General features: G+C 38.2%; 1 protein-coding gene across 16 annotated transcripts in view; it reads left to right on the forward strand.

The window, feature by feature from the left end:
• RGS7 (regulator of G protein signaling 7) overlaps window positions 1-11,349 on the forward strand; it is a 335,498-nt gene extending 324,149 nt beyond the window's left edge. For 9 of the 16 annotated variants that reach the window (XM_069484673.1, XM_069484675.1, XM_069484669.1 and 6 more), the window contains one exon: window positions 9,983-11,349. Coding sequence is in view for 8 of the 16 variants with exons in the window: in XM_069484675.1 (XP_069340776.1) it covers window positions 9,983-10,033 (51 nt within the window). In the remaining 8 variants the exon portion in view is untranslated. The remainder of the gene's footprint in view (window positions 1-9,982) is intronic. The other 7 variants (XM_069484660.1, XM_069484661.1, XM_069484662.1 and 4 more) reach the window with 1 other exon arrangement.
• Window positions 11,350-14,448: the final 3,099 nt, after the last annotated feature.

Raw genomic sequence — 14,448 nt, forward strand, 5'->3', positions numbered from 1 at the left:
ACAAACCTTAAGAGTATTCATAAAGGTCATTTTCTGTATTATATTTATACTAAAGAAATTGTAGTGCAGGAGGACCTCCATGGAGCTAGTCAGAGCCTCGATTTACATAAACATCCATCATAAATGAAGCAGATTGTCTGTTTCATGCAACTATCCATCATAGTATACAAACAGATTGAGAACCTATGAGAGGGAAAGTTTTGATTTTATATCTCTGCCCCTGTGAACTTACCTTAAAGGTAAACTTTGTGTACATTATTTTCTGGTTGAATGCTATGGATTTCATTGCTTGGGACTGCAGATATACTGATATAGATAAACTATGCTGTAAAAATTCCTACAGCACCTTAAGTGAAAATAATTTATAAACTGGTCATTGACCTTCCCCCCCTCCCATAGATACTACCAGCAAACACATAAAGTGAGTCTGGTCAAGGACGAGCTATTTTCTCTCCTCTTCTGCTATAGACCTGAAACCCATTTCATTTATTATTTTGCCGTTGGCGGACAACATGGCTATCCATCTTAGTTTATTGAAACTGGTTGTGATGATAACTTGCCTGAGAAGACAATTTTCGTTCCCCTGCAGCATGATGTAAATCGATTGGTGTGAAGTGTCTTAGACCATGTAGCCTAATTTAGTTGGGACAACGTATCTTCATTTTCCCTGGTAGCATCATTAGTTCTTAAGCTGCCACTCAAATTCTATAAGCTACGAATTGTATAGTGGGTTTTGGTCATGGAATAGCCAATGCAAGCTGGGGGTTCCTAAGCAATGCTGCAGACTGCTGAGTAGACAGACAGCCCCCAGTGGGCGATGTTCCCCTGCTATATATGCCAGAGGCAGACGTTTCAATAGCATTTCCCAGAGTCCTGGTGAATTACTTGAAGGTGTGATTTACATCAACTCCGCCTAAGTTTTCTTTTAGTTTCCCTTAGTTAAAATCTCTCTACTTCACTATTTTTCTAAGTGTGCTCCAACCACCCATACCTCAAAATGACCAGGAGCCTGGAAAATGCAAATTCTGTTACCTCACCCCAGATAAACTGTGTTAGAATTTCTCTCTCTCTCTGCTCAGGATTGGTTATGAGCATCTCAGAACGATGCAGTTTAAAGATCGTGATCTAAGGACAAGCAGTCCCACCTGACCTCTCCTTACCAAACATCGGTGGTTCTCACTTGAGCTGCATTAGAATCACTGGGCTCACTCGTTATAGCACAGACTGATGGTCCCCACCTTCCAGAAAGTCTAATTAAGTCATTTTCTGATGGAATCCAATCAAAACAATTTCATTTTTAACCAATTCTTATTGATGCTGGTGCTGCTTGTTCTAAGCCCACACTTTGAAAACCACTGCCTTCGACAAACCAATGCTCCCTACTCTCTGCACTGGTGACTGTCAAAGGCACACCGAATGTCACAGCGGAGACGCCAGTCTCCAGTTAAGTCCCCACACGTCTACAACCAGCAGTTAAATTGTGAGAGTCCATTGTGTTTGTTCCCATAGCTGTCTGTCATTGAATTCATTGCATTTTGCACTTACATAACTTATTAAAATATTATATAAGCTGCTGAAATGTATGAGAAGAAAAAGATAGTTCTATGAAAACTAAGCTGAACACTTTAAAAAAAAAAACTTGATAAAGATGCCTTAAAAATCACTCGCTATCAGACTGAATCTGAGTGAAGCTTATATTGGGAAAGTGGGCTTCTAATGCTTTCTCATTTAATAATTTCCTTTTCTTTCACCATCTCAGTTGCTCATGTCTACATTTGCTCCAGTTTGCCAATAGTCCTCCCACCTAAATAATAACTGAACATGATGTTTGAGATGCGGCCCAATCAGCACAGAGTGGGAATATCACGTCCCTGTCTTGTATCCTATAATTTTTACAATCTAGCCTGAAAATTGCATCAGTTTTCCTACACCAGCCCCCAACCATAGCAAAAAGTAGAGTCATTGGAAGCTTAAAATAAATTTTTTTCCAAAAAACCCTAGAATTTCTTTTCTCAGGTGCTGAGATTACGTCTCCCCAGTTTTGTCTTTTGCTGCTTAGTTTTTTTGTTTATTACTTCCTTACTCATTTTAGTACACATTGGGTCTCTACCTTCCTGTCCACTCAATTTTATCTTGTGAGTTATAGCTCCTCTTTGTAACTTTACATAAGTTTTTGGAGTATCTCTTTGTTACCCAGTCTTTTAAACAAGATTATTAAATTTTCATCATGCATGCATTTGATCAGAATTCCATCAGTGTACTCATTCAAATTACTGATTAAAATGCCATAAAGAACAGGGAGGACAACAGAATTCCACTACTCTAACAGTTAATACACCTTGAAGATAGTCGTTTGTTTAGTTATGAACGGCCTCTCTCTCTACCTCATACAGAAATGCCAAGCTCCTGTCCTCAAATAGGTAAACTCTTTTAAAAAATGAGTCGATGAGCATATCCATGACAGATAAAGATCTGATATAGTTTATGCAAGTTCTTTGCAAACAAATAATCAGAAGGGCAACACCCCATTAGAAGAATGAGCAAAGGACTTGGGCAGTTTTAACAGAATACAGGCCGGGCGCGGTGGCTCACGCCTGTAATCCTAGCACTCTGGGAGGCCGAGGTGGGCGGATCGTTTGAGCTCAGGAGTTCGAGACCAGCCTGAGCAAGAGCGAGACCCCATCTCTACTAAAAATAGAAAGAAATTATATGGACAGCTAAAATATATATATAGAAAAAAATTAGCCGGGCATGGTGGCGCATGCCTGTAGTCCCAGCTACTCGGGAGGCTGAGACAGGAGGATCGCCTGAGCTCAGGAGTCTGAGGTTGCTGTGAGCTAGGCTGACGCCACGGCACTCACTCTAGCCTGGGCAACAGAGTGAGACTCTGTCTCAAAAAAAAAAAAAAAAAAAAAGATTAGTTCTTAAAAATAATATTTAGTGTTAGAAAGGGGTAAAGAAAATAGGTGCTCTCATGCACTGTTGGTAAGAGTAGGGATTGCTATCACTTTTCCGGAATAGAACTTGACAAAATGTGCCAAGATCCTCAAAAATCTATCACTTTGAATCAGTAATTCAACTTCTGGTACTTTAATCCTAAGAAAACCCACACGTTTGCATGCATACAAGAATATTCATTGCATCATATAATTGCTAAATGTAGAGTATACTCCGAAAATACAGTAATTGTGAATTTCTTAAATACATCAAGGCGTATCTACTGGTAGAATATTATGCGGATATTAAAAAGCAGATTTTAGAGTAGTAACTTTCATCTTTCTTTTAAGATGCTACCCACATTGAACCAACATATTGTACATACGTTTTTTGTATGTGTTCGTGTATGTGTGTACATATCAAGTTACTGCATAAACTCTACTCATGTATGTTTATGTGTGTATAGAACTGAAATACCATTTCACAAACAATATATTCCCTTATTATGTGCATTGCACTCTGATATTTTCTGATCTGTTCTATAATGCTTAATTCTTTTCTGAATTTTTTTTGGTTGCATCTCTCTAAATTGATTCCCCTACCAACTAATGCGTTGAATTTGGAAAACAATATTATTTTAGAAGAAACCTATGCAACATGGGTAGTTGATCAAAATATAATCATTTTAATGTGTATTACTCAAGCCATAATACTATGAACAGTATAACTTTAGTTTTGTAAAAAAAGTTTAATATGTATTTTTGTATAAAAAAGCATATTAGTATGTAAATAATTATTTTTTTTTTTTTTGAGACAGAGTCTCACTCTGTTGCCCAGGCTAGAGTGAGTGCCGTGGCGTCAGCCTAGCTCACAGCAACCTCAAACTCCTGAACTCAAGCGATCCTCCTGTCTCAGCCTCCCAAGTAGCTGGGACTACAGGCATGCGCCACCATGCCCGGCTAATTTTTTCTATATATATTTTTAGCTGTCCATATAATTTCTTTCTATTTTTAGTAGAGATGGGGTCTCGCTCTTGCTCAGGCTGGTCTCGAACTCCTGAGCTCAAACGATCCGCCCACCTCGGCCTCCCAGAGTGCTAGGATTACAGGCGTGAGCCACCGCGCCCGGCCTAAATAATTATATTTTAAGTAATATTTCTTCTTTATCTTTTTATACGTTTTCCTCAATTTCTTTAGAGAAAATATTCTACTTTATATTATGGGAAAATATTTTTAACTAAGGAAATGAAAGTAATTGGCCTTACTTGTTCCTTCTCAATTCTCACAGGAAGCTAGTTAGTGATCAGTATTTAAATGTATGGGTGTTCATAAACTTTCTCTTCTTAGTACATAGTACTAGAATTCTTTTCAGTGTTCCACAAAAATACAACAGCTCCAAAACCAGCTACAGAATCCTCTTCCTTTTTTCCTTTCCTTCATAAACCTCAAGAATTTGAGCTTATCTTTGACGTTCTGGAAACTCATACACTCTCCACAGTTTTGCAAAAATTATTCACTTGTTTCAGTAAACACACTTGGAAGTTTACCTACAAGAATTGGTTTCATTTAAATCAGAGAAGAGTTTCCATGCCCCTAGCCTCGTTTCAATTCCTTCTTATCACCTTCCCAGTGGAAAAGACCCAGACCAAGTTAATCAATGGGTTAACATTTCGGATGTCCACAGTGTCCCTCCTCCCTCACCCTGCCACGTCTCTCCTCCCCTAAGTTACTTATGCCAAGACATTTGATTCTGATTTCTAGAAGTTCATTCCTAAAGTGAGATTTCCAGCCAATGAGTTCAACTCATGCAAATAATCAAGTACGTATCTGGGGACATCCACAATATTAATGCTGTTTAACAGCTGTCAACTTCTTCACCAAGCCAGCTGACTTCCAAGGTAATACATACAAGATGGCATGTAAATGCGCTAGTGCAGGTTCCACGGGCAGGAAGAATTCAGAGAGGGAAATGGCAGAGTTTATGGGGCATTTAGGAGGCTGCAGTGAGGACAAGGATACGAAGTTCGTCATTGAGGAGTGGGTAGGATTTGAACAAGTATAGGCACAGACAGGTGAGTCTAGCTGAGCGAGCACCAGATGCAAAGGTTGCCAAACAACCACTTCGTAGAATAACAGTAGATGTTTGAAAGGCCCCAGAAGCCAGGTAAGGAAGGATTTTGAAATGCAGGCAAAGACACTTATATCTGTAAGTGAAACAAGAGCATTTTTCAACATGAGAATAAAAGAACAAACAGACAACATCCTTTAGTTCGGACTCTCATGAAAGCACTCCCTATCTCTGTTCTAATAGCATCTCATGACCGAGTGGTCAGCTCTTTTTATTACCTAGCCGTGGGGCTGGGCATCTGGTCAGACGATTGGATCATATAAACCAGGGGAAAGGCAATAACAAGATTTTCCGTTTCTCATTTCCAGTCCCTCCCCATGGTCTCTGCAGCCTACGAGGCATTCTAGAATGTACTTCTGAGTCTACAGCAACATATGGGAGAGATTTGGAGGCAATGGCAGGAGACAAGCAGGCATTGTAAGGGAATAGCAAGAGTTAAGAGGTTAAATTAAAAAAAAAAAAAAAAACCCTAAAAGAATAACCCTCCACTCCTCTAAATGTAATAAGCTCTTTCATGGCCATCTTCTAAAAATCTACCCCGTCATTTCTCTTCAGTCAGTTCAATGTCTTCTAGACTGAGAAAGACTACTGTGTGTTTTTATGACAGTAATAAAATAAGTGGGCTTAGTCACCCCAAGCAAACGTAGCTTCTCTCTGCTTCCTTTGTGGAGAACGGTCCACAGGAGAGGAATGTGGAAAGTTGCGTCCGTCTCCCTGATGCCCAGGGCTTTCAGGCTGTAGTTAAGAGCTTTGTCTTCACGTGGATTCCTCCTGATTCAGGGCTCCTTATTGTCAACTTTCTGTTACTACTTTAAGACCAAGAATGATTTTCTTTTAATCAGGTAAATTTCATAACTTTGATAGTTCATTTGGAAGAGTTAACAACAAACACATAGGTTGTTATTTTTGGTTAGGGGATTTTTTTTCCCACTAATGATAACAAAATCTCCACAAAGAATTTGGGATAGGAAGGAATCGGTTTGCTGGAGATAAAGTTTTATTATGAGATCTAGAAAACTCTCTCTGTTTATATGATTATTGTATTATAGGTTAGGATGATGCTCTGTATTCACTTGGGTGCCAGCTGAAGTCTCAGGTTTATACTGTCCTGAAACTGATCATGTGCTTCTTTCTCTAGCATATTCTCCATTAACTAGATATTACAAAATCTCATAGGATCTTGAGTTTTTGTTTTCTTCTTTTGTCTTTCTCTATAGATTTGTGTTTCCACTATAATCTGTTGCCTTTAGAATCTGACAGGAAGGATTTAAATCACACAACACATATGTAATTATGTGGTTAAACACAGAATTATCGAGTTATTTTAAGCAATTTGGTTAAAAAAAGTGCTATTGGTAAGGGTTTGTTATCCCTTTTATTTTCTAGAATTAAAGCTTTAGAAGTAGCTATAAAAATTTCTCAGATTCTTCAACTTGGAAAAAATATGAAAAGATCATTGGCAGGAGCTGGTTTCGTACAGCTTCCAAAGAACTGCGCTGAAAATGAACATTACAAAATGACTGACATGCAAATATTGTGCCAATAAGTACTTCCCTGGAAGAAGGGATCCATATTATTTTCAAGTTAGTACTTTCTAAAATAGATCAAGCAACTGATAGTGTACTCACAATAGTTTCTTTTTGCACTAGAGTAGGGCCTGTGCATTTTCCTTTCCCGTATGTGAACGAGGCAGGATTTGCACATGGTTTGCAAATAGACGCAAGTGATCTAAATCTTCAAATCTCGATGGCCCATTGGACAGCCATGCCATTTGCTTTGACTTCCGTGGGGCACTCAAGTTCTTTTTGCTGTTAGTTGTTCCCAAGTTGGCTTTTTTATTGTCTCAATACACAAAACAAATATCCTTATCGCAATATTGGGTAAATCTGTATCACACAGTTTTATTGTTTTACTATATTGAGATGCTACATATATTTTCTCATTTGGTTCATTGTCATTCTATTATCACAAACCCCCAGGTTTACTGTAGGTGTGTATTTCTCTATGGGCTTCTATGAAATAATGCTTTTTAACTATTTCCTGGGACAAGCGCTTGTCAAGCTAAACTTGTACTGCATCCCATTTTGAGTGAAGTCCATATCAGGCCAAGTACTAGTACCTTTGAGGATTTAAGGATGTTTGAAGAAATGAAAAACAAACACAAAAAAATAGCCATATTTCTTTTTACTAAATGTCTAAAGATCACAGTAGTTTCCATAGTCCGGATTAAAAAATGACTGTATCTAAGATTCAAATGCCTTCCGATTTCAATGTAACTATTTCATTCTTCTTCCCAGAATTTTGAACCAAATCACATTACTCTGTAGTTTCTGAAAACAGTTTTATATTAATATCTGGCCCGTCGTCTTCTACTAGATGAGAATTCACTCTTGTACCTCAACCCACATGTACTTCCCTTCATCCCACACATGGCATTAGAAAGAGTGAGCACTTCTTAAAGATAAGGTATTCAGCTTCAGGATAAATATATATGCACACAGGTATGCATTTATGTTAATAGCACAGAGACCACAGTAGTAAATATAGGGAAAAGTATAATCTTTAAGTATTTAAATGTATTTCTTTTATTCCAACATTACTCAATTAGCTGATTGTCCAGCTTTGGGGTAGAAATGCTTTCAATTCATTAGCAATTTTCCACCCTTCTCAGAATTAGAATAGTGACTTTGGGGTTGGGCATCCTAATGATGAGAACATATAATGTTGGCATTAAGAATAATAATAATATAAGGTAACAGTCAACATAAACTAAGTACACAGAATGTTCCAAGAATAGTTTTAACCACTTTACTTGTATCGGTCTTCAGAACAAGCTATTAAAGTAGGTACTAGTATTTTCCTCATTTTATGGGTGAGGAAACAGTCACAGAAGTGGGGACAGCGTCCTAGTCCATTATAGTCTGCAATAGTGAAATATAGCAGACCCACCTCCCTTGGGTCTCTTTTATAAAGGCACTAATCCCACTCATAAGGGCTTCACCCTCTTGACCTGGTCACCCAAAGGCCCGATCTCCAAATACCATCACACTGGTGATTAGGTTTTCAACATATGAACTTCAGGGGGACACAAACATTCAGACCGGAGCAGGCGGGGAGTGCATATTTTATATGAAGTAGAGTCACTTGTTAACAAACTGCTATTTATTTTATTATTTTTCCTACCACAAAGTGACTAAAGCATAACCTAGTGGGAAATACCTTCAATATATTTTGGTGTCCTCTACTCTCAGTTGCTGAAAGCTAAGTTGTGGACCCTTTTGCCCAACTAAGACAAAACCAAGAGAAATGGTGTTTGGTTTTCATTGCTCCTGTTCATGTCAGCAAAAGGGCCCTTATCAGGGATTACATGGTGCATAAAGGAAGCTTGATTATGGAATTAATAATCATTTCTTAAACATATTGCCCTTTTCTCAAAATGTGATTGCTATGATCTGAGTGTTTGTGTCCCTGTAAAAGTCATGTGAAATCCTAACCTCCAAGGTGATGGTATTAGGATATGGGTGGGGTGCTGGGTGGTGATTAGATCATGAGGGTGGGGCACTCACGAATGGGATTAGTGCCCTGATAAAATGGGCCCCAGGGAATTCACTTGTTCCTTCCACTTTGTGAGAACACAAGGAGAGCCCATCATTTATGAGCCATGAAGAGGGCCCTCACTAGACACTGAATCTGCGGGCGTCTAGGTATAAGACCTTCCAACTCTGGAAACTGTGAAAAAAATTAAATAAATTCCTGTTGTTTGTCAACCATCCAGTCTTTGGGTGTTTTTATTTTGTTTTGGTTTTTTTGCTATAGTAGTCCACGTGGACTAAGACAGAGGCCAGGAGCGATGATTTCTTTCCCAACACTACCCACCCCTCTATCAAACTCTAAGCCACATTAGGTGGCAAATCAAGACTATTGCTATGACTACAGTTTATTACAAAAATATTATATTTTACAAAATAACTTTTGATTTTCCCTTATTAACTTATCCTCTAAGAAGTAAAAAAAAAAAATCTATTAAATAAGTGGACTACCTATGTTTACACTAGAACATATAAAATGAGATATGAAACAAAACCCACCAATCAACATTCTGATCAGACATTTCAATTTCCTCTCTCTCTAGAGTACTTGTAATTTACAAGAACAGTGATGACTTTCAAGATTTCCAAAAAACGAATATGTACTCTATGTATTAGCACAATATGTGGAATCAGAATATATCAGATTTTTCTGGGCTTGGGGTTGGAGGAAGTCAGTGAGGAAAGGACAGGAAGACTTCAACAGTTTGAAACAGGGAACAAATAGACTTTTATCTTTAGATGTGCCATTGGCACCTTTTTCTCCATTACTATATAGGATGGTGGACAGACTCAATCTTGAGTTTCCACCAATCAAACCCTCGAAGATGGATTTTATTCAATTAAATCATATCCTTTACATTTCTAGAAATTTACAAATGCAGCACTAATTTCAGCCTTTGAACAAGAATGCATTCACATTGTTACCTTTCAGAGCAGCTTCCTAATATTTGTTGTAACATGTTTATCACCAGCTGGTATCCTAGGTGTTGCCTCATTGCTAAGCCTTGATGGAACGTTTATGGATATGTTTTATGATTTGCTAATCTGTGCTGTGAAACCATCAGTCTGTTTGCAGTGGGGAGGAAGAGGGTGAGAAGGGAAGGAGGGTGGAGGGAGGGAGTTTTGTTTGATGTGTCAGCAGAGGGCAGGAGTGGGGGAAGGAAGGTTGGTCGTGAAGTTTGAACTAAGATGTACTTAAAGGGTTCAGTTTTGACCCTTGCACAAAAATCAGCTGCAATAAAGAGAGGATACTACTGGTAAGCAGGTTTTCAGTGATCCTACTTGATTTTCTTTCTTTCTTTTTTCTTGTTTTGTATTTTTTTCCTCAGGGGAAATCGCTCACGTCAAAGCGGTTAACAAGCCTTGTTCAGTCTTACTAAAAGGATCATCTTGTAGCACGGAAGCAGAGTGGAATCATTGCACACACATTGTAGCTCCTTGTTGTTACCTGGCGCAGAGGACATTAGACCAAGATGTTGCATGAGCAAAGGACCTGAATTGTTATTTTGTGTGTACATTCCATCTCCAAGGGACTCTTTACCATCTCAATGCCTCCATTTCAAACCGTTGTCTGCTTTCTTTCTCCTTCTACCAAGCTGGATCAATGTCTTTTCCTTTTTAACAAGTTCAAGTGAAGTAAAACCTGTTTTTTTTTTTCCCCTCTCTCTCTCTCTTTCTCTTAAAGCTACCGCTAGACACACAGTTCACTGAAAATTCAGTCAGTCACAAACTGGAAGAATTGTAAAAGAAAAAAAAAAACCATATATCAATAAGTATACATATGGCTTCACATTTATTAAACAATAAATTAGCACAGAAGGTTTCATTTCACCGATGTATTCACAGTCAGAAACAAGCTCATGTCTTTGTTGTCTGTACACTCTCGGTTAATGTTTCTTGCATTTATTTTTATACCATATTTAAAGAAGAAACACCTTTTACTCCAAATGTATTAAAGTTGATCCCTTCTCTGTAAATTTGTGTATGTTTATATCGTTGTTTTATCTTTCATTAAAAGATGCAGACTCTCGTTGTTTTGGTAACTTTTGACTTTTGCACGAACTGAAAAAGAAAATGCTGAGAAAGCGTCCACAACCAAAGAGTTCCAGTGTAGGCTGTCACCCTGAAACTGGGTTTCAAGACAAGCTTGCCTGAGACAGCATCTAGAAGCAGACTGGAGGTATTTCACCTGGAGGCCACCCTGAGACCAGGTAGATTCTTTTTCTCCCGTGCAAGAACACCACAAATTGACCTTCCAGACTTTCAAAGCTACTTAGCAAGGTCTTTCTGCTTCATTATGAATGCATTTCTGTGTTTTGATAATGAATATTTTTGTTAAAATTAGATTTGAGCATGATTTCCCAACTCAGGTACTTATTTTTTCTTTAAAACACCGTTCTAAAAATACCTTAGGTCAGTGTCTCTTAACTTTTTGGTAGTTATAGATTCCATTGAGAATACAGTTGCCCCTCGGTATCCATGGGGGCTTGGTTCCTAGACCCCCAAGGATACAAAAATTTAAGGATGCTCAAGTCTCTTATATAAAATGGCATAGTATTTGCATATATAACATATGTATATCCTCTTATGTATTTTAAGTCATCTCTGGGTTATTTATAATACCTGGTACAATGTAAATGCCATATGAGTAGTTGTTATAGTGTATTTAAAAATTTGTATTATTTTTTATTGTTGGTTTTTTCAAATATTTCCTATCTGAGGTTGGCTGAATCAGCAGATGCCAAACCCATGGCTACGGAGGGCTGGCGTGTGACGTAACCACTTAACTTTCAGCAAGTGCTTCCTGGGTGCCTGCCCATAAAATATTCACAGTCATCCTATAAAATCATTTCTGTAATTTTTAGAACACTGAAGCAGAGAGATTAAGTAACTTGTTTGAGGTCACCCACCAAGTGGAGGGTTGGGATTATAAGGAAAGAAAAAAAAATCTTTTCCTTCCACCCCCCTGGCTTCTCAGCTGGGGCTCTGCAACAGAAGCAGATTAACAAGAGAGAGCACACAGATTTATTTAATAGACGTTTTTACTTGACACGGGAGCCTTCATAAGGAGGTGAAGACCTGAAAACGGTGGTTAAACCTGAGTGGCTTGTTTTAATACTAGGTTTGATGAAGAGTTGAAGGTCATGGGAAAAGGTGAAAGGGCAGAGGGGTGGGGGCCAAGAGAAGTGACCTGGGGGACACTTGGCGAGGCCTGGCCGTCCAGACTCCTCTTGGCGTCAGTCCATCGTCAGAGAGAAGGATGTTCCTTTCCTCTGGGTTTCCGGAGGACGCCTCTCTCATGAAGGTTATGAACTGATTCCAGAAGGTCACGGAGTCCTTCCTGCACCTGCTGTATCTCAGATCCCTTCAGCTTAGAATATCCAACATGCCAAGGGGCCATATTTTGGGGTAATGTCGTCAGTATACAAATCCAGGCAGTCTGACGGCAGGGCCCACTAGACCACACCTATCCATTACTCCACAAACTGCTCTTGGTAACGTTATGTGAAGATTCACATACACTCTCAGGTAAGAAGCACATGTACCAATTTTAGGACATTCACAAAGTAACCTCTGTAGCTCATCCACGCACACCAAGTAAAAAACCTGACTCACATTAAGTGTGGTTATATCAGCCACAAAAAAGCTTTCCCAGCTGGGAGATGGGTCTATCTGCTTTGCATACACCAAGGCATTGAAGACTCTGGTTAGAAAAAAAAAAAAAAATAGATGGAGTTTTTAATGCCTATTGATTACTACAGGTGAATTTAAATTTCGTAAAAGTTTACCAACATTGGTGAGAAATGAGTAGTGCAGCCTGTTGGCTAGCTAATAAAACTTCTGTCACAAAATGGAAGAGACTTGATAGGAGAAATTTGTATAGAGGCTATAATCTAAAAACTGTAAATAGTTTGAGAGATTTAATTACATGCTCATGTGGTTTTTTTAAAAAAAATACATAAAATGCAAATAAAATTAGTAGATTGACTTTCTTCCTTAAAAACACTTAATTCAGAACAATATTGGACAGCTGGCATTGAAGTTAAATTAAAATCCTAGTTAGTAAAAACATTTAAAAGAAATCAATAACCCTGTTAGAAGAATAGGGTATATAAACAATGCGCCTTGCATCAGTTATTTCGGTGGCTATCTTTCACAAATCCTCATTCCTTAGAAGTCCATCCTTCCTGGCAATTCCAAACCATGGAAAAATTCCTCCTTCCTGGCAATTCCGATCATGGCAGAAGACAGCAAAGAAGAGATACCCTCAGGCAAGTATTCCCAAATCGGGAACTCCTAATAAAAAAAGTTACTCAAGTTTTGGGTTCAAGTACATGAAAGCTTTAAAAATGGCCTAATGATTCCATTGAATATAGTCTAGACAAGACTTGGATACAAAACAGTGCTATTTCAGGAGAAGCACATAGAAAAGTTGTGGAAGTCGTTGCTGTTAACTCCAATAAACCCTTGGCAACCCCCTCCCACCCCACCCCAAAACCATTTGATCTATAAGGTATAGAATAAAAATCTCTCAAGTTTCTCTTGAATACAATGGTTTTTAAGAAGTCTGTTTTTGCTTTAAGATTATCTGAAAAGTAATTCTCCAATAACCCAGAGTTTCTACACTCACATCTCGAAACTATTTTCATCCTTTAAATTGCACTGACCCAATTCTCCCCTTGGCGATGTTACAGTAACGTTGTCTGTGGATCTGCAAAGGATTTTCTGCTTGAATCAGAATAACGGAAATGTGGCCAGCAACCTTATCTCAGCTGTGTCCCAGCAGATGCCAGGAAAACAAATGAGGGCAGCAGCCCTTTCTCTTTGTTATGAGCAGTGTGTGACTTGATCTGGCTACTAAGGAGTCATAGCTGTGTCCTCAGTTCTCCTGGCTGACTGATCACTTCTTATATGATCCCTTATGAACAATTTTGGTCTCTTAGGAGAGGTAAGTCTTGGCTGCTAGCATGAATTTAGCTGAGCTACATTTATTGATTATCTCCGCACATAGGATACTGTGTCCTTAAATACATATTTGAAAGAGTACATTGAATATCCAATGGTTTTACTGTTGCTAGTGACAACCTCCTTGCACATTCTACCAGCCCTCTAAACAGCAACAGGAAACAACCAAAGGTACCAATCCATCCTCTAAGCCATTTTAAAAAATAGTGAATGACAGTGAAGAATTTAAGGAATGAAAAAGGAGAGGGAACTAAATTCATGTATCTCACACATACAAACACACAGAGGCATCCCATGCATTTTGTTGTACAACCATGCATATGTATCTTTTTGTTGAGAATGTTGTACCCCAGAACTCACTTTTTAAAGACAACAAATGATGTATAAGACATAAAATGTTTTTAATTTAAAAGTCAGATTGAAATAAAAACTTGCCTATGCTCTTAGATATTTGAGGGAGCTTCCCTGGAGGTGAAATGTAACGTGTTTGTAACTTCATTTTCAAAAAGGTCATTAGAAGCTGAGTAGACACGAATACCTCTTGATTAATAAATTGATTAATAAATCTTGATGCTTCTATTAGATTATAGAACCTTAATCCTTTCATACTTGTTGGGAAATCAAATAAATTGAAGCACATTTGATAGCTTTGGAAAGGTTAATAACATCTAGCTCCAGTATTGGTTGAAGGAATTAAGATAATGTATGCTATAATGATGATGATGTCATCAAGCACAGTGCTTGATTTCTTTACCACATAATTGGTAAAGAAATAATCTCTATCTTACCCTTTCCCCCTTCTTTTTCTCCAAAAGATCATCTTTGTAGA

Source organism: Eulemur rufifrons, chromosome 11 (assembly GCF_041146395.1).
Source record: "Eulemur rufifrons isolate Redbay chromosome 11, OSU_ERuf_1, whole genome shotgun sequence".
NCBI lineage: Eukaryota > Metazoa > Chordata > Mammalia > Primates > Lemuridae > Eulemur > Eulemur rufifrons.